This window comes from Lissotriton helveticus, chromosome 11, assembly GCF_964261635.1.
Source record: "Lissotriton helveticus chromosome 11, aLisHel1.1, whole genome shotgun sequence".
NCBI classification, from domain to species: Eukaryota; Metazoa; Chordata; class Amphibia; order Caudata; family Salamandridae; genus Lissotriton; species Lissotriton helveticus.
Window position 1 is genome coordinate 269,614,391 of NC_136072.1, and position 19,455 is coordinate 269,633,845.

Sequence of the window (19,455 nt, forward strand, 5' to 3'; positions counted from 1 at the left end):
GGAGACTTACAGAGTCAAGGGACGTGGTCCCAGATGGAGTCCACGTACCACATGAATTTCCTGGAACTCAGAGCTGTTCACTTGGCGCTGAAGGCCTTTCTTCCGTCCTTCCGGACCAACTCTTTGCTTGTTCAGACGGACAATACGACCACGATGTATTACCTCAACAAGCAGGGGGGGTCGAGATCGCGCACTCTGTCGCAGGAGGCGCAGGCGATCTGGCACTGGCTTCTGGCCCGAGGACTCTCGATAACGGCCACTCATCTGCCAGGTGTGCAGAATGTTCAGGCAGACGAGCTGAGCAGACTGATTCAGGAAAACCACGAATGGGTCATAAACGACGAAGTACTAGGAGAAGTCTTCGCAAGGTGGGGGATTCCAGACGTAGATCTGTTTGCCACCGCCGAAAACAGCAAATGCCGAGACTTCGCCTCCAGGTACTACCAGCCAGGGACGTTGGGGAATGCGCTATGGATCAACTGGTCGAACAGCTTTCTGTACGCTTTTCCACCCATTCCCCTGATTCCGGCGGTGCTCATCAAACTGTCCCAGTCCAGGGCGCGGATGATCTGATTGCCCCGGAATGGCCCAGGCAGTGGTGGTTCACGGACCTGCTTCACCGGTCTCTCCTCCCTCACGTACGATTGCCGTGCAGGCCGGACCTTCTCACGAAGTTCGGGGGGCAGACGTTACACCCCAACCTCTCGTCTTTAAGTTTGGCGGCATGGCTCCTGAGATAGTGCAATATGGCCATCTGAATCTCCCTGAAGATTGCATGGACATACTGAAGGAGGCTAAGCGACCTTCCACTAGGACTTCATATGCTTACAAGTGGAAGAGGTTTTGTATCTGGTGCAAGTCCAAGAACTATGACTCGACGACATGTAAGGAAGATGTCATCCTTCCATATCTTCTACATCTGGCTCAGTCTGGCCTTAATGTCCATTCTATTAAGGTTCATCTGGCTGCTTTGACTGCCTACAGGAAATGCCCTTCACAGACTTCCTTCTTTCAGATCCCTGTGATCGAATACTTTTTAGAAGGCTTGAAGAAAGTGTTCTCTCCTGTCCGGCTTCCTTCACCTTCATGGGAATTGAATGTGGTGCTGTCCAGATTGATGAAGGAGCCTTTTGAACCTATTCATAAGGCTTCGTTGCAGCACCTGTCCTGGAAGGCGGCGTTGCTCGTGGCCATTACATGGGCCCGCAGGGTGAGTGAAATTCAGGTGTTGTGTTGCCAAGAACCTTATACTGTATTTCATGCTGCTAAGGTTGTTATGCGTACTCACCCTAAGTTTCTTCCTAAAGTTATATCTGACTTTCATGTTAACCAGACCATAACTTTGCCTACGTTTTTTTCAGAATCCTTCCTCTCCAGCGGAAAGGTCCCTGCATTCTCTGGATGTCAGGAGAGTGTTGAAATTTTATCTGGATAAAACCAGGGATATTAGTAGGTCAGACCAATTGTTTATCAATTATGGATCAGTCAGGACAAGTCTTGCTACCTCTAAACAGTCCATTTCTAGGTGGATTGTGTCCTGTATACAGTTGTGTTACCAAAAAGCTGGTAAGACCTTAGGGGGTAAACCTAAGGCTCATTTCACCAGGGGCCGAAGCTGCCACGACTGCTTTGCTCCGTAATGTTCCCATTGCAGAAATCTGCAAGGCGGCCACTTGGAAGTCGGTCCATACCTTTGCTAGGCATTACTGCCTGGACACTGATGCTAGGGCAGATGCTCAGGTTGGGCAGGCTTCGCTGCGAAATCTGTTCGCACAGTAGTGGTGTTATTTCACTTTTCTCCACTGCCGATTTGGTGTGGGGATGGGCTTGCCATTCTATTCACTAGATTATGACTATACACAGAGATCCCCTACTACAGAAGGAGTAGTTTCTGTCCTGTAACTCCAGTTCTGTAGTAGGGGTATCTCTGTTATAGTCATATGCGCCCGCCCTCCTCCCCGGTGGAGAGAGATATTCATGTAAGGAATGCTACAGGTCTGGCGTATTACGCCTTCAAAAAGAACTGAAAGTAAAAGGGACCTGCAGTGTATTCTGGGATACTGTGAGGTTCTGGAAAGTTCTCTTAAAGGCACAGTATCCTGTTCTGAGCCACATAATGGCAGCCTATGGGGCTTGTCTGTCCATGTCTTCCTCTCCATCATTCCAGAGGGTTTTTGCTGTTAAAGCAAGGAAAATCTGGACAGGCTTTGCTGTTTGTGGATTTTTGGTGGAATTTCTAGTTGAAGTACTGGACAGTGTAGCCTGTGGATATAGGCTGCATTATCTGTCATTAAGTCTCTCTTAAGTGTCTGTGCAGTTCTGCATTTTTCGACACTTTAAGAGATTATTTTTGATTGCTCCGGGGTCCACGCACATGGGCGGGACTATTCACTAGATTATGACTATACACAGAGATCCCCTACTACAGAATGATAATATTGTGACAGGCCCAAATCGTTAATTTTTTTTTAATGTAGGCAATCCATCCAATCCTATGGGCATTCTCTAGGGAGATACAGTCCTGTACGAACCTTTGAGAGAAAATAGTTTCACTAGAGGACCAAATACGGTGCCATAGTAGAAGAGGTTGGATTTTAACTAGTTCTGTCAAATAGGGCAGACCCAAATCCAAATGGCATACGTAGGATGCTGTGCCCCATGGGACAGCAAGAAGGAATCTTAAGAAACAATTTTCCACCATTTGTAGGGCTTCAATATTCCGGTATCCCCAGACACCAGCCCTGTATATTGCAGTGGCTAGACATTTAGCTTTATATATCTCTATGAGTTCAACAGTAGGCCTTTTGCCCAGTTTAGTTGTGAAATTAACCAAGGCAACTGTCGCCCTCATTAAGAGCAAATTCCTAGACTCAATGGCGTGCTTCCAAGAACATTTGTGGTCAATAACAATTCCCAGATACGGGTATGTGGTTGTGCTCTCAAGTTTTTGTTTGTCAATAAAAATGGCCTTTGTTTTCCTCAACCTGGAGCCTGCGGACATGACAAACTTTTTTTTAAGGTTAATTTTCAGGTCCAGGTTGGCCATAAAAGTGCTGTATCTCACGAGGGCACGTTGTAATTCCAGGGGGGTGCGGGCTAGAATCACAGTGTCGTCAGCGTGGAGTAACGCCGGTATTGGGCGGTTATTAATGGCAGGGAGGTCCTGGCACCCTGTTACCATGGCATGTTCCAGGCCATTGGTATAAAGGTTGAAAGAGAACGGGGCCAGGACACAGCCCTGCCTTACTCCCCTCTCTACCATGAACGACTTTGTTAGCTCACCCCCCACGCCATACCTCACTCTGTCGCGTCGGAGTATAATTTGTGCAAGAAATTTACAAGAGACTCCTCTACCCCCATGTCCAATAAAATGGACCACAGTTTGGTGTGGCTGACAGTCGAAAGCTGCCGACAAGTCAACATACGCCATGTACAAGGCCCCCCCCTTCGCATTTACATATTTACCTATTAGCAGAGATAGATTCAGGGCTTGTTCTGTGGTGCCCAGTCCCTCACGGAACCCAAATTGTAAGTCTTGATAAAACGCACAAGTTACTACTTGTGTAACGATATATCTGTAAGAGACATTAGTTAGTGATAGATTCCTTACCTTAGAATATCCCCAGGCGTCAGACTGGATCCGGAAAATTTGGCGTAGCAATACCCCTGCGAAGGCGTCATCCGCAGCTCTGCGTCCGTCGTCGGCGTCGTTAGCGCCGGAATGACGTCGGAGTACTTAGACGCCGCCCATGCGAGCGGACGTCAGTTCTGATACACAGCTTTCCTGCGCCAGATACGCAGAGCCATGATAGAACCAACACTGGTGCCATGAAACTAGGGCCCTGAAAGGGGATGACCTTAACCCTAGATATCGGTTCGCAGAACGGGGAGGGTGGGTGGGTCGGTAAGGAATCTATCACTAACTAATGTCTCTTACAGATATATCATTACACAAGTAGTAACTTGTGCATCTGAAAGAGACACGTTAGTGATAGATTTCTTACTTTAGAATAGATACCCCAGCAATACCAACCCCGGTGGTGGGTCTGCGAACCAATAATCGCACCAGAAAGTCCTGTAGGACGGAACGGCCAAAGAAGCCATCCCTCCGGACTTGGCTGTCCAGGCAGTAGTGTCGTGCAAACGTGTGCAGCGAGGCCCACGTAGCTGCCTGGCAAATGTCCTGCAAGGACAGTCCCCGGCCAAGGGCAGTGGTAGTCGCCGTGGCCCGAGTGGAATGAGCCCTCAATCCAACAGGGGGCTCCTTAGCCAAGGAGTAACATGCCTGGATACACAAGATGATCCACCGGGAGATGGTCTGCTTGTGCACCGCCTTTCCCTTCTTAGCGCCCACGTAACCAAAAAAGAGTTGGTCATCCACCCAGAACTGGCGTGTGCGATCTAGATAATAAGAGAGCGCACGTTTTGGGTCCAGACGGTGGAGCCTCTCTTCCTCTTTCGAGGGATGCGGAAAGAAGGTGGGCAAAGTAATGGACTGCCCGATGTGGAAGGCCGTGACAACCTTGGGCAGGAAAGAAGGTCTCGTCCGCAACACAACCTTGTCCGGATGAACAGAGAGGAAAGGAGGTATGGAAGAAAGAGCCTGGAGCTCACTCACTCTCCTGGCAGAGGTGATGGCAACCAGGAAAGCAGTCTTCAAAGTAAGAAGACAGAGAGGACAGTTATGGAGCGGCTCAAAGGGAGCACACATTAGGTAAGTAAGAACAAGGTTCAAGTCTCACTGGGGCATCACGAAAGGAACAGGAGGGAACATGTGTGTGATGCCCTTCAAAAACCTATTTACAATAGGGGACTTGAACAAAGAAGGCTGATCAGGTAGCTTTAAGAAGGCGGAAAGGGCAGTGGTACCCAGTGCCCAGAGCAGAGCCCTGCTGGGCAAGAGAAAGAAGGAAGAGGAGAACCTCAGAAAGAGGGGCAGAGAGTGGATCCACAGCCTTTGCTGTGCAACATGCAACAAATCTGTTCCACCTGCAGGCGTATACCGACTTTGTGGAGGGACGCCTGGCTGCCAGAATGACATTACAGACCTCGGGAGGCAAGTCAAATGGCCTCAACTGCCGCCGCTCAATCTCCAAGCTTGTAGGTGGAGACTGGACAGGTTCGGGTGGAGAACCATCCCCTGCTGCTGCGAAAGAAGGTCCTCCGAAGAGGCAGACGAATCGGGGGATCGACTGACATGCTGAGTAGCTCAGGATACCAGTATCTTCGTGCCCAGTCCGGAGCCACAAGGATAACCTGGGCCCGGTCGCGCCTGATCTTCAGCACTCTGGGCAGAAGTGGTATAGGCGGAAAGGCGTACAATAGACCGCAACTCCACTCGCGACGAAAAGCGTCTCCGAGCGAGTGCCGCCTTGTAAATTCCAACGTGCAGAACTGATGACATTGCGCTTTCTCTTCTGTGGCGAATAGATCTAACCAAGGCTCTCCCCATTGCTGAAAGAGGCCTTGCGCCACGTCCAAGTTCAGACGCCATTCGTGACCATCATGCACCGACGGCTGAGTTCGTCCGCCCTGGCGTTCAGCGAACCTGCCAGGTGTTGAACCACCAGGGTCACGCCCTGATGTTACAGCCACTGCCAGAGGCGCAGAGCCTCCTGGAATAGGGTCCACGACCCCACCCCGCCCTGTTTGTTGCAGTACCACATGGCGGTGGTGTTGTCCGTGAACACCTGCACTACACTCCCCCGGACAGAGGGGAGGAATGCTTTCAGTGCTAGACAGATCGCCCGCAGCTCCAGAAAGTTGATATGGAGCTGGGACTCCGCCGGAGACCAGAGGCCTCTGATCTCCGCCTCTCCCATGTGGCCTCCCCAACCCTGGAGGGACGCGTCCGTCACTACCACGTGCTCCGGGTTGGGTAGGGAGAGGGATCTGCCACTGACCCAATCGCAGTGCCCTCCGAGATCAAGACATGATCGGACAGGTTGCCCTGATGCCGGGCACACTGAAACTTCAGGTCCCACTGCAGAGCCCGCATCCGTCACCAGGCGTGATGCACCAGAAGCATGCAGGAGGCCATCAGCCCCAGAAGCCACAGCGTCAACCTGACCGAAACTCGGGATAAAGGCTGAAAGATTGGAATCAGAGCCTGAATATCCCGAACCCGCTGTTCGGGAGGATAAACCCGAAACTGCGCCGAGTCTAGAACCGCTCCGATGAAGAGGAGCTTCTGAGAGGGACACAGGTGCGACATCGGCACATTGATGGAGAACCCCTGCAAGTGCAGGAGGTCGGCCGTAGTCTGGAGGTGGCTGACGACGGTCTGGGGCGAGCCCGCCTTCAACAACCAGTCGTCGAGGTAGGGGAAGACTGGCACCCCTAACCTGCGCAGATGAGCTACGACCACCGCCATCACCTTCGTGAACACCCGTGGGGCGCTGGTAAGGCCAAAGGGGAGCACGGTAAACTGAACGTGCTCGTGGCCTACCGTGAACAGCAGGTAACGACGGTGGGCCGGCAGGACGGGGATGTGAAAGTAAGCGTCCTGCAAGTCCAACGCTACCATCCAGTCTCCGGGGTCCAGGGCAGATAAGACCTGAGCCAAAGTCAGCATCTTGAACTTCTCCTTCCGGAGGAAGCCGTTGACGTTCCGTAGGTCCAAGATAGGGCGTAGGCCCCCTTTGCCCTTCTTGGGTACCAGAAAGTAGTGGGAGTAACAACCACACCCCACTTCTGGCCCAGGAACGCGCTCAATGGCCCCCTTGGCCAAGAGGGCCGTGACTTCCTCTTGCAGAAGTTGCAAGTGATCCCCCGACACGCGGTGGAATTGCGGTGGCATGGCTGGAGGAGACGCCTCGAAGGGGAGGGAGTAGCCCCTTCGGACGATTTGCAGCACCCACCTGTCCGACGTGACATTGCGCCAGTGGAGGCGGTGATGGCAAACCCTGCCACCCACTGGCGTTACATGGGCCTGAATACACGGATTAGGAAGGTTTTGATGCAGGTGCTGCGGAGGGAGGTGTGGACTGGCCTCGCCGTTGTCCCCGAACGCCGCTACGGCGGTTTCCACGGCTGCCACCGCGCTGCTGAACATTCTGCGGTGCGTGGCTGGCAGCTCGTGTGGGGGCGCCCCTTCCGTGGCTGCGAAAGGCACCCGTTTGCTGGCGTGTGGCCGAGAGGCCCAGAGGCCCAATGACTTGACCGTTGCCCTGGAGTCCTTAAAACGCTCAAGCGCATGGTCTGCCTTGTCGCTAAAGAGGCGAATGCCATCGAAAGGCATGTCCAGAAGAGTGGACTGGACATCGGCCGAAAAGTTGGCGGTCCTCAACCAGGCGTGGCGTCGAACCGCCACCATCGTTGCCATCGCCCTGCCTAGTGAGTCCGTGGTATCCAGCCCACACCGGATGGAATATCGCGCTGCATCTCGACCCTCCGCAAGGGCTTGGGAGAGTTTAGGCCGGACCTCCTCCGGACATTGTGGCAGCACGTCCGCGACCGCGTCCCACAGGGTGTGGGTGTAGCGGCCCAAGAGGCATGCGGTATTGACAGACCGCAGTCCCAAACTCAGGGACGAGAACACCTTCTTCCCAAACTGTTCGTACCTCTTGGATTCCCGATTGGGCGGGGCCGTCGGGAATGCAGTCTGGGAAGTAGAGGCCTGGATGACCAGACTCTCGGGGGTGGGGTTGGAAACGCAAATGTGCGTTTACAAATTTTTAAGGAGTTTACGCCCAAGACACTTCTTCAATAATGTTGAAAAACCAGAAGAAACCGAAACACCAAAGAGAGACATGCTTATGGGTTTGAGATATCCAAGCAGATACCAACCACCAGTCAGCCACAAAGTTCTTGATGCATTTGAAAAAGTAGTAAACAAAGACATCATCCAAATTTTCAAATCACCAAGATCAAAAACAACTAACATGACACAGAAAGAAAAACAGGCGTTACAAAATCTTGCGGACAATAAAGACATTACCATACGCCAGGCAGATAAAGGCGGTGCTCTCATCATAATGGATACTGAATTCTATGAAAAAAACGTAAATGACCATATCAATGACACGGAAACATATTCCAAAATGAGAAATGATCCAACTAAAGAATTCACCAAAGTTTTGATGAAAATCATTGACACAGCAATTGACAATGGCACGATAAACTCAAAAACCAAGGAATTTCTAATCAAACAAAATCCATCCATCCCATACATCTACATGATCCCAAAAATTCACAAACATCCCACCATTTCACCTTTCCGTCCGATTGTCTCCACTATCAACTCTATCCACGATCCAGTGGGTAAATTCATTGACAAACATTTACAACCGTTAGTCCAAAAAACACCCACCTACATTAAGGATACAACCCATTTTTTGAACATTTTGGAGGAGCACAAATCAACATTTACGAACGACATGATTATGAGCACCATCGATGTCAAATCGTTATACAACTCAATCCCACACAATCTGGAATTAGAAGCAATGGAAAATTTACTAACACACAGCGAGAAGGACGAAGATGTAAAAATACTACTCATGGAGTTAATGCACTTCACTCTATTCCACAGCTACTTTCAGTGGAACAACCAATTTTACGTAGTGTTCGGGCACCTCTATGGGAAATTGTGCTGCACCATCATATGCAAATATTTTCATGCACCACTTTGAAACTCAACATATACTAACAGACATAGAATGGAATGAAAACCTCATCCTCTACAAACGATATATAGATGATATCTTCATCTTATGGAGAGGCACATCATCCACACTGGAACTCGCCATTGAAGATCTCAACAAAGTCAATGACAGAATCCAATTTACATTCAACATAAAAAAAAACGAAATATCATTCCTGGATGTTATGATCACTAAACATGGGAGTACATTACAAACCAGTGTGTATCATAAAGAAACAGACAGAAACAATCTATTACATTATCACAGCTTTCATCAGCCGGCCTTAAAAAAGCACCTGCCATTCTCCCAACTACTCCGAATAAAACGCATCGCCTCAACCTGTGAAACTTACGAGCAACAACGACTGATCTTTTCCACAAAATTCAAAAACAGAGGGTACCCTGAAACCATACTGGAACAAGCAGTCAACCGTGCACAAAATTTCAGTAGAGAGCAATTACTAACACTGACCCACAAAAAGGACCAGCCAAGGGCAGTATTTGTTTCAAAATAATCCACACGAAGTCACAGGATTAAAAGGGTCATCTTAAAACATTGGCCCCTACTTACATTGGAGGAAGATTTCAGAGGCATATTTTCAATGAATCCAAGATTCGCGTACGAACGAACAAAAAATATCAAGGAACTGCTAAATAACAAGACAAGGACAGTCACCAAAGAATTCAAAGGAACGCTACCATACCACAACTGTGGCAGTTGCAATTCTATTATTAAAGGAAACGAAATCACTCATCCTACACAAGGCACCAAAATAAAACTCAACGTTAATAGAACATGTGACAGCACTAACCTGGTGTACATGTTAAAATGCCCCTGCGGGCTTGCATATGTTGGTAAAACTAGAAAAATCAAAACAAGACTGGTAGAACACAAAAGTAACATTCGCCTAAAAACATCCAAATCCTCAGTCGCTACACATTTCGCAGATGCGAACCATAATCCCAGCCAACTACGTTATTGCATCTTGGAAATGGTACCCATGTTACCGGGCAGAGACAATGCACAACATTTATTAAGACGTGAACTATTTGGGATACACCGCCTGTCTTCAACACAGCCAAAGGGATTAAATGAACGTTTAGAATTCAGTTGTTACCTGTAAATCATACAATTCTATGTTGTTTCATATGTTCTCACTCCAATGTTTAATGTATACTTGCACACCCATGCATTTACCATTCTCAAGCCACACTGTAGCTTATGATCGGGCTTTCACCAAATTCGTACCGTATTATGAAAACCCTGTGTTTCTTTTTCCACCCATCTTTTCCGCCCTTTCACGTCTTTGACATTTATTTTACTGTCCCCTTCACAAATCTTTATTTTTGCCCACTTTTGAATAAAGTTTTCTCGATTTCGACATAAGTCGACACACCAACACTTGACCTTCATGACCTCTTCCGGGGTCTGAGTCACATGATCGAACTCGACCTATCATACAACAGGAAGCACTTTAACTAAGACGCAAACTTCCGAGGTTGTTCACACACCCGCGCAGCCTAACCAACCGGAGAACTTTCCGACCTATCACACGGGTAAGCTTTTTTACGCAAAAACGCTTCTTTCGGAAATTATTTACAAGTACCAGTGAACTATTCACTAACAGGTACGCTTTTTCCAGGTTACTCGACTTCGTGAAAACCTCCTATACACGAAGGTTTTATAACAACAACGCAGGTCAGAAGTTTCAAATTTCTTTCAACGTGCACGCGTTATAACCCACGAGCACTCAAACGATCACAAAAGTGTACCTTCCCGATCACTCCACTATTCACTATTCCCCCACCCCTCACTCCCTTATTTCTATTACAGTCGCCTTTCACGCCCGTATTCACCGCATACGCCTTTGTTTAAACACCGGCACAAACCCATTCTTTTACGAGCATTTCTGCCTTAAATAATCTCGCCCTTTTTACTCAATAATATATCACGCATTTATTTAAAGTTGAATGCTAACATGATGTGTATTCATAAAAAAAGTTTCTAAAACGTGCTTAACTTAGTTGCTTTCAGACACTAGTCCCCTGAAGAAGGGCAACAGCCCGAAATGCATTGGGCAGATATTTAACAAAAAGAACGATGTTATGCAAATAATAACATGAAATAATCTGAATAAAAAGAAAATCAGAACCATAAGGAACTTTGTTGACTATTATTTGAAGAAATCGAAAAATCAATTCAGAGTGCGTTGAGGAGACGTTATTCCCAAGGGAGTTTACGCAATTGGATTTTCATATCCCCAGCCCAGGGAGATTTACCTCAAACGCACCACATACGGAATAACCTCTAAATCAAACTCAGAGTGCGATTTCCAACATCCGCTTATTGGCATTTATTCTTATACCTGCCATTATTATCAGAGACCCTGCCAGGTGTTAAACCACCAGGGATATGCCCTGATGTTCCAGCCATGTCCTGAGGCGGAGAGCCTCTTAACATAGGGTCCACAACACCACCCCGCCTTGTTTGTTGCAGTACCACATGTCAGTGGTGTTGTCCGTGAACACCTGCACTACTCTTTCCCCGGACAGAGTGAAGGAATGCTTTCAGTGCAAGACGAATCGTCCGAAGCTCAAATTGGTTGATACGGAGCTCGGATTCTGCCCGAGAACAGAGGCCCCTGATCTCCGACTCTCCCATGTGGTCGCCCCACCCCAGCAGTGATGCATCTGTCACCACTGTGAATCCCGATTGGGGAAGGGAGAGGGATCTTCCGTTGACCCAATATCGGTTCGTTGGTCACCACTGCAACTGTTGTGCAGTGCCCTCTGAGATCTGGACGCAATCGGAAAGATTCCCCCAATGCTGTGCCCACTGGAACTTCAGGTCCCACTGCAGAGCCAGCATATGCCACCTGGCATAGTTCACCAGCAGTAATCAGGATGCCATGAGGCCCAGTAACATCAGGGTTATTCTGACCGAAACACGGGATAGAGGCTGAAAGATAAAAATGATAGACCGAATATCCCAGACTCGCTGCTTGGGAGGATAAACCCAAAAATGCACCGTGTCTAGAACAGCCCCGGTGAGAAGGAGCTTTTGAGAGGCTATCAGGTTTGATGCAGGAGGTTGGCCGTATTCAGGAGGTGGGTGACTACTGCCTGGGGGCGAGCCCGCCTTCAACAGCCGGTCGTTGAGATAGGGGAAGATTGGAACCTCTGATCTGTGCAGATAAGCTGCGACCACCACCATCTCTTTCGGAAACACCAGAGAGGCACTGGTAAGGCCAAAGGGGAGCACGGTAAACTGAAAGTGCTTGTGGCCTACCATGAGCCGCAGGTAAAGCCGGAGGCCGATCCAGTCTCCAGGGTCGAGAGCAGGAAGGACCTGAGCCGGTGTCAACATCTTGAACTTCTCCTTTAGAAGGAATCGGTCGACGTCCCTGAGATCCAAGATAGGACGCAGGCCCTGGTCCTTCTTGGGCACCAGAAAGTAGTGGGCATAACAACCACAACCAACTTCTGGGGCAGGAACAAGCTCAATGGCTCCCTTGGCCAAGAGAGCTGTGACTTCCTGTTGGAGAAGGGACAAGTGATCCTTCGACATGTGATGGAATTGAGGTGGCATGGATGGAGGTGTAGTCTCGAAGTGGAGGGAGTAGCCCTTTCGGAAAATCTGCAAAACCCACCTGTCCGACATGATGTTGAGCCAGTGGGGAAGGTGATGGCGAATCCTGCTGCCCACTGGCAATTGATGCGCCTGAAAGGTTAGACTAGGAGGGGTTAGAGGCTGCTGCAAAGGGGGTGCTGGTGGACTGGCCCGCCCGCTGGCCCCAGGGCAGTGGAATCTACGCCCACAGCCATGCAGAGGCTGGACAGGTTGCGCAGGCCTCTGGCTCTGGGTGAAAGATGGCGGGGCACCACTTCCATAGCCACAAAAGGGGCAAAAAGCAGATCGCGCTGGGCGGGAGGTGGTAGTAAGGCCTAAGGATCTGGCCGTAGCCCTAGAATCCTCAAAGCGCTTGAGCGCGTTGTCTGCTTTGTCGCCAAACAGGCGACGGCCATCAAAGGGCATGTCCAAATGTGTTGCTTGGACACCCCCGAAAAGCAAGTGGACTTCTACCAGGCGTAGCATCTGGAAATCATCCTGCCCAGTGAGTCTGCAGTGTCCAGCCCACAGCAGATGGTGTACTTCGTGCGACTCTCCCCTCGGGAGAGCACGACCGGGGCCTCATCCGGGCACTGTGGCAGCACCTGTGCAACAGAGTCCCACACAGAGTGGGAGTAACAGCCCAATAAACATGCAGTGTTCACCGACCGCAGTCCCAAGCTGGAGGAAGAAAACTTCTTCCCAAGGTGGTCCAGCTTTTTGCATTCCTGATCAGGTGGTGCGTTAGGGAATGCACCCTTGGACGGTGAGGCTTGTACTAAGCTCTCAGGGGAAGGATAGGAAAAGAGGAAAATGGGGTCGCCCGGAGCTGGGCAGTGGCATCCGGCGATTATACTGTCCACAGGAGCCCTTGTGTTGGGCTTGGACCAAATGCCCAAAAGGATGTCCCATAAGGGCTCATTGACTGGCAGCAAGGGTTCTAAGGAGGCCGCTGCCGGTTGAAGCACCTCTGTCAGGAGGTTAAATGTAAATGTAAATGTAGTTGAGCTTATATAGCGCACAGCTACCCGCAGTGGGTTTCCCGGCGCATGCTTAGGGAACCCTTCCTGGTATTCCCCTGTGAGATAGCAGGGTATCCACAAGGTGAAAGTCAGGCATCCCGCCGCGAGGGGCCGTTGTGGAGATTAAGCAAGCTATTGCCCTGAGTCGCAGAGTGTGAACCCGTGAGTCGAGGAGGCACCGGGGCGAGAATTATCGAGTCCGTGGAATTTTTAGCCCAAGACCCGCCGAGGCGGGGAATTGAACCCTGGTCCAGGACCGATCTCAGCTTCCGGGTCTGCTGCCTCTAACCCCTGAGCCACACTTCTCCAGTTAGTCTAACCGCCACCGTAGGAAGCTTGAGGTTTATGGCCTCTGCTGTCATATGCAACACCACTGCATACAATGCACCCTCAGTAGCCACGGTAGGGACAGATAGCATGCCAAGATCTGGGGAGGTATCCAGACCACTGGCCTCACCCAACTCTTCTCTCCAGTCCGGTTCCTCAAACAGGTCTGCACGAGGGTCCACAGACCCCTCCCAGTCCTCACCCTCTCCTGTGAACCACTCAAGGCGGTAGGAAACATCAGGAGCGGACAGGGGTACAAAAGTACCAGTCGGCGCCGGTACCGACGTCAGACAACAACAGTCTGGCTCCGTGTTCTTATCGAGGGGGAGGCTGGGGTCGACGCTAGCTGGGGACTCAACCGGTGTCTGAGGTAGCGGGGATGTCACTGGATTCGGTGTCGGAGGGGTCACGAGGTGGACCTGTGCCGATCTGGGTCCAGGCCTGGATCCTTGAGCCGAAGCCACCGAAGGCCTAGAGCCCCTTCTGAGTTGGCAGGGCCCGAAGACACACTAGCAGAGTCTGGCAGCCCGAAGATAGAGTGTAAGGCTTCATAAAGGTTTGAAGCTGGGCAGGGGTCGCTCCGGGTCCCAGAAAGTGAGAGAAGGCAGGAGTCGACCAAACAGGCTCCGCAGGCGGAGCCGGACGACTACCTGCTGCGTCGGCTGATGGACAGGGAAAACACAAAGAGCGACTATGCGTCTTCGCCTTCTTCTTGTGCTTCGACGTACCCGAAGACTTCGATGAGGAGTGGTAATGATGGCTCTGCGACCGGTACCGTGACCTCCCTCTTGACCGGTACCACAAGACGCGCAGAGCAGACTGGCGGACCTCCAGAAGCTTTCGGGACTGCTCCCGCAAAGACTTCAGGGCCATGGCCTGGCAGTCAGATCACAACTTCGGGTTGTGGTCGCACTCCAGAGGCACACAAGATAGGGGTCCATCACAGACATTAGCTTGTGGCAGGAGCCACAAGGCTTGAAGCCGGTCCACCGTAATGACATCCTCGTACACCAGGAGTCAACAGACTCAAAATAAAAGTAGTTGACAAAAGTCACGAAAAGTGAGTCAAAAAGTGACTCAAGGTACAGCTCTCTGGATCTGCGCTAGCTGGCGCGGAAAATGAAGGAACTGAAGTCAGTGAGTGAGGGCAGCGTCTAAGTAGATACTGCGACGTCATTCCAACGACCACGACGCCAGCAATGAATGTTGAGCCGACCAACCCCACCTATCGACGCGCAGGAAAAACTTCTCCAGATCCAGTCTGACGCCTGGGGGTAATTCTAAGTTATTTTTTTTTATAATCGCTTAGAGTTTAAACTCCTGAACATAACTGACGATCTTAAACACTGCCTCGTCATTCCTTGCCTCCCAAGTGTTCAATTCTTCCCTTCCTTCCCTCTCTTAGCACCCACAAACAGAAATGTTCTCTGTTTTAATCCTACCCATCACTATTCTTATCCCTCTACAGAACTCTGAAGTCACAGTGCTCATTTGTATGGATTCTACACTTTTTATGGCATTCTCTGTTGAGTTTTTGTAAAAGCGCTCTACGCATTTAATAAAATTATCACAGCAAACCCTGCTCAACTGAAATATCACGTTTTTCTTCATTTAATCCCTGTTTTGACAAATTCTATGTTTACAATACAAAATCCATCAAAAACATTCACTGAGAAAGAAGAGACATTGCGAACAAGGTGACATATAAACTATGCTTTCAGTGATAACATTCATCCTGTTATAGTACCCCAATTTATGATGCACTTTTACATTTCAAACCAATTTTAATCAAACATTAAATGACCCAAACCAATACATATTTTTATTAAAACTAGAGTAGTAAGTTGTCATTTACCTTCTCTTCTGAAGTAAACACTAAAAATGTCAGGTAACTTCTGCATTAAAATCTCTGCCATTTGAAGGGCTCCAACCACTATCTTAAGATCCTGACTTGATAGCATAGAAGCAATATGACTGTTGAAAAAAAAACACAAAACAGTTAATAAAAATCAATCTTAAGACAGTTAAAATGAAATAAATGAACAAATTACCTTAAACTTCAACTGAAAACGAATTTAGTTTCGTGTACTAACTTTCAAGAACTATAAAGTTTGAGCTTTTACTTAAATGGCCAACAAAACATGAAGCAAAGCGTCAGCAGTCTTGATATGGCAAAACAATTAAACAAAACGCCATTTAGAATTGGCCTCCATTTTGGAATATGTTGGGCATAATTTTTTTGCAAAGATCCAAGAAAGCTGAAATTCTGCTTTTAAACAGGGTGTCCATCATGTGACAGTGACACACTATGGACAATACCATTCAAAGATGGCTGCCTGTTTTGGGAGCTGTTGCTACGTGGGGTGAAATTAGCAGAAAACAAAGGGCCCCTAGCACCGTTTAGAAAGCAGACAAGCACACAAAAAAGGGCACTCAATTTCAGGTGCTTGTGAGCATGAGTTGGCGAAATGCCATCACTCTCAGGGAAATATACAGTCAATGCCGTAAGTGTGCTGAATCACTACCACATGATACAAGGTGTTATGGTAGGAAATAGAATGTCAAGAACACTCAGACATATCAGATTACAAGAGTCTGGCAGACAGTTAAAGCGGTCAGGCTGGTTAAAAGTAATTACAAATACGCACCAAATTACAGTAGGCAAACAATGTACAAAACCTGCCAACAGTCTAGCAATGAATATTACAATGGAAAAAAAAAAAAGCAAGACCAACACCAAATCCCATTCCTACTACAGCAATGTACAAGTTACTTACCTTCGGTAACTATGTATCTGGTACAGACTATTCTAGCTGCAGATTCTTTAACATAGAATTATCCCAGTGAGCCAGACTGGATCCGGAAAATTTTCTTTGCCACAGCATCTGTGCGCACCGGGGGCAGGTACCACGTGACTCCACCCTGACGTACGCAGGCGTGACGTCAGCAAGGTCAAATAAGCCCCACACCGGCGCATTAACATCAGTTTTCTATAGAGAACTTTTCCGCGCCACAAGACGGAGCCATCACAAACAAACTGTGAGAATATGGGAACAGTGTGCGAAAAAAAAATCCGATAAACAGAAAGGGAAGAAACGAATGGTGAGGAACAGCACCATACGGGAAAGTGCCGGGCACTGTGGCACCGAAAGTCATAGAAGGGAAGAGCAGAGCGCAGCTACTGCGAAGCAACCCTGCAAGTAAATACAACATCCTCCCTGGGTGCAAAAAAGAATGAGAAAAGTCAAAGCAGACGAAAGGGGCCTGCAACCCCATTCTATAAACAGTGAGGGACAACAAGGCCAGAACAGAAGAGTAACAACAATTCACCCCAAGACAACACCAGCCAGGAGAGGCACATTCCCTATATGGAGCTAAGGGTCGAGGCACAGGCAAGAGACCCCAACTCAGAGGGCTGCAGAGGAGTCAGAAATTGCAAGCAATAAGAAAGGGAGAAGAGCATGAGGAGGCCCCACACTGGAAGACCAAGGTGCAGGGACGCAGAAGTACCCATGAACCCACCAACCAATCACCAGAAAGAAAGGAGTGGAAAAGACAGAATGAGCATCCCACTAGGGAGGAAGCGAAAGAGGGCACTCGCAGAAGACAAAACTACCAGGAGGCAGGCGAGTGCAGAAGACCAAGCTGAAGGTCCTCGCAGAACGGGGAGGAAGGGCGGGTCGTGAAGGAATATGCGGCTAGAATCGTCTCTACCAGATACATTGCTACCGAAGGTCAGTAACTCGTACATCTGATAGAGACTACTTTCCGCAGATTCCTTAACGTAGAATAGAAAGCCTAGCCATACCCAAAAGGGAGGAGGGCCTGCGAGAGAGCCTCCCAGCAGGAGGAAACACAGGGCCCAGCATGGGATGTGTAATGGAGACAAGGGTGGCCCAGCCACCACCAAGCAAAAGGAAGCAAGGACGAGGCGAAGGGAGGCCAGGATACCCCAAGCCCATACAAGATACCAGGGACATCCGCCAGAAAGCCCCGGTTTGACAGACAGCAGCAGAGGAGTACAGAGGAAGAAAAGAATCACCCCAAACTCCATGGAGAAGAGGTAGAAATGGAGGCAAAGCCCTCCACAGGAGAACACACAGTGAAGGTGACAGCTGAACCGGCCTCAGCCTCGAGTCAGCGGACAAGGCGGGAATGGCTCCACAGCCAAGAAAGGTAGGGTGAGACGAAAGACGTAGTGTCGCAAGGCTCCAGCAGAACAAGAGGCAGGAGCACAAGGGCACACGCCAGAGTCCCCGGCTGTGGACCAGAAAGATCAGGCGTGCGCAGCCGGCTGCTGGCAAGTACCATGAAACCAAGCGCTCAGACCAAGCTGAGCGCAAGACTAACGCAAGGGCCAGGTAAATTCAGATTAACCCGTAAAGGGAGACAGTTTCAGACAAACAGACCCACGAAAAGAAGAGGGACCATCCACAAGAGAAGAAATAAGTAGGACGGACTAAAGTTGTCAACCAGAACACAGGAAAATACCAGGAAATCCTATCCCCCCTGGAACCCCTGGCAGAGGACCAGGCCGAAACGTCGGATAAAAAACAGTGCGGGAACACCACAGCACAACGCCGCAGACGGCATGCCAAAGCAGGTCCAGCGATGCAGCAGGTACTGAGAATGACAGAACCTGGAGCAGCGCAAGCTACATCCAGAAAAGATCAACAAAACAAAACCAGCGGTATAGAGCGACGCCAGGAAAGGCGAGGAACCCTCGAAAGGGAGTCCACACCCTCCCAGCGTAGGACAGAGCTATACAATAGCTATAGGTACCCCACTTAGGGTATGACACATCTTAAAGAAAACATGGGAACCACTCTTAGGGAAAAAGGTCTGCATCAGAGAACAGAACATAAGACCTGCGGTAGGAACCACAGACTGCTTAGCAATCAGCCAAAATATACACACCTGCCAAAAGGGCTGAACCAGCAGCCAACAGAAGAGAGGGGCCAACCAAGGGACCCTGAAGGCACGTCATACCACACAGAACATACAAACGGGCCACTCAAAACACCAGATTCCAGGAAGTAGGTGGGATAACGCCTTCCATCAAGTCCCGGAGGCTCAACAAGCCAGCCAACGGAGGCGGAGAAGGACGTAGCCCCGCAAGGAGATGCTGAATGGCGGAGTCCGCATGTGTTAAACAAAAGGACCCCGTCAAAGGGCAGGTCAACCAAACGCTCCCTACTATTCTCAGGAAAAACAGCATCCCGCAGCCAAGAATGGCGACGGAGAGCCATAGAACTGGCCATAGCATGGCCGAGAGCATCAGCAACATCCAAGGCCACACAGAGAATAAACGCAGCCAACTCCCGACCATCCAACACATGGTGTCGTAGATCAGTGCAGGCACCCTCATGGGAGAAATGAGAAAGAAGGGACTCCACAGAATCCCACAGGCTGGAGGTAGCCCTGGCCAACACACAAAGTGTTGAGTGCCCGCAAAGCAGCACTGGATGAAGCGAAGATGTTATGCCCCCATGAATCCAACCACCGAGCCTCCCGAGGAGGACGAAACAACACCACAGGCAAGGACGGAAAAGCAGTCCGCAGAAGAGAGCCCTGAGTAGAAGGGTGGAAGGAAAGGCAGACTGGGTCGTGCGGAGCAAGACGGTGGCGATGTAGGAGAGGCTGAGGCAACGGATCAGCTGTGGCAGTACGCCCCCAAGCCCACAGAAGAGCGTTGGGGAACGACGCTTCGAAAGGAAGGAACAGCTCCCGTCCACCAGAGTCCTGGTGGAGAAATTCCAAAAGATTATGCGTAGGGAATGGGGTTACGGGGTCAACCATTCGCAAAATGCCAGCGGCTGTGAAAATAGCCCAAACAAAGGCAACACTGGCCT

General features: G+C 49.7%; 1 protein-coding gene across 11 annotated transcripts in view; it reads right to left on the bottom strand.

The window, feature by feature from the left end:
* TRIP12 (thyroid hormone receptor interactor 12) overlaps nt 1–19,455 on the bottom strand; it is a 1,008,257-nt gene that overhangs the window by 455,472 nt on the left and 533,330 nt on the right. For all 11 annotated transcript variants that reach the window (XM_078668151.1, XM_078668159.1, XM_078668158.1 and 8 more), the window contains one exon: nt 15,459–15,577. In XM_078668151.1, the coding sequence (XP_078524277.1) occupies nt 15,459–15,577 (119 nt within the window). The remainder of the gene's footprint in view (nt 1–15,458; nt 15,578–19,455) is intronic.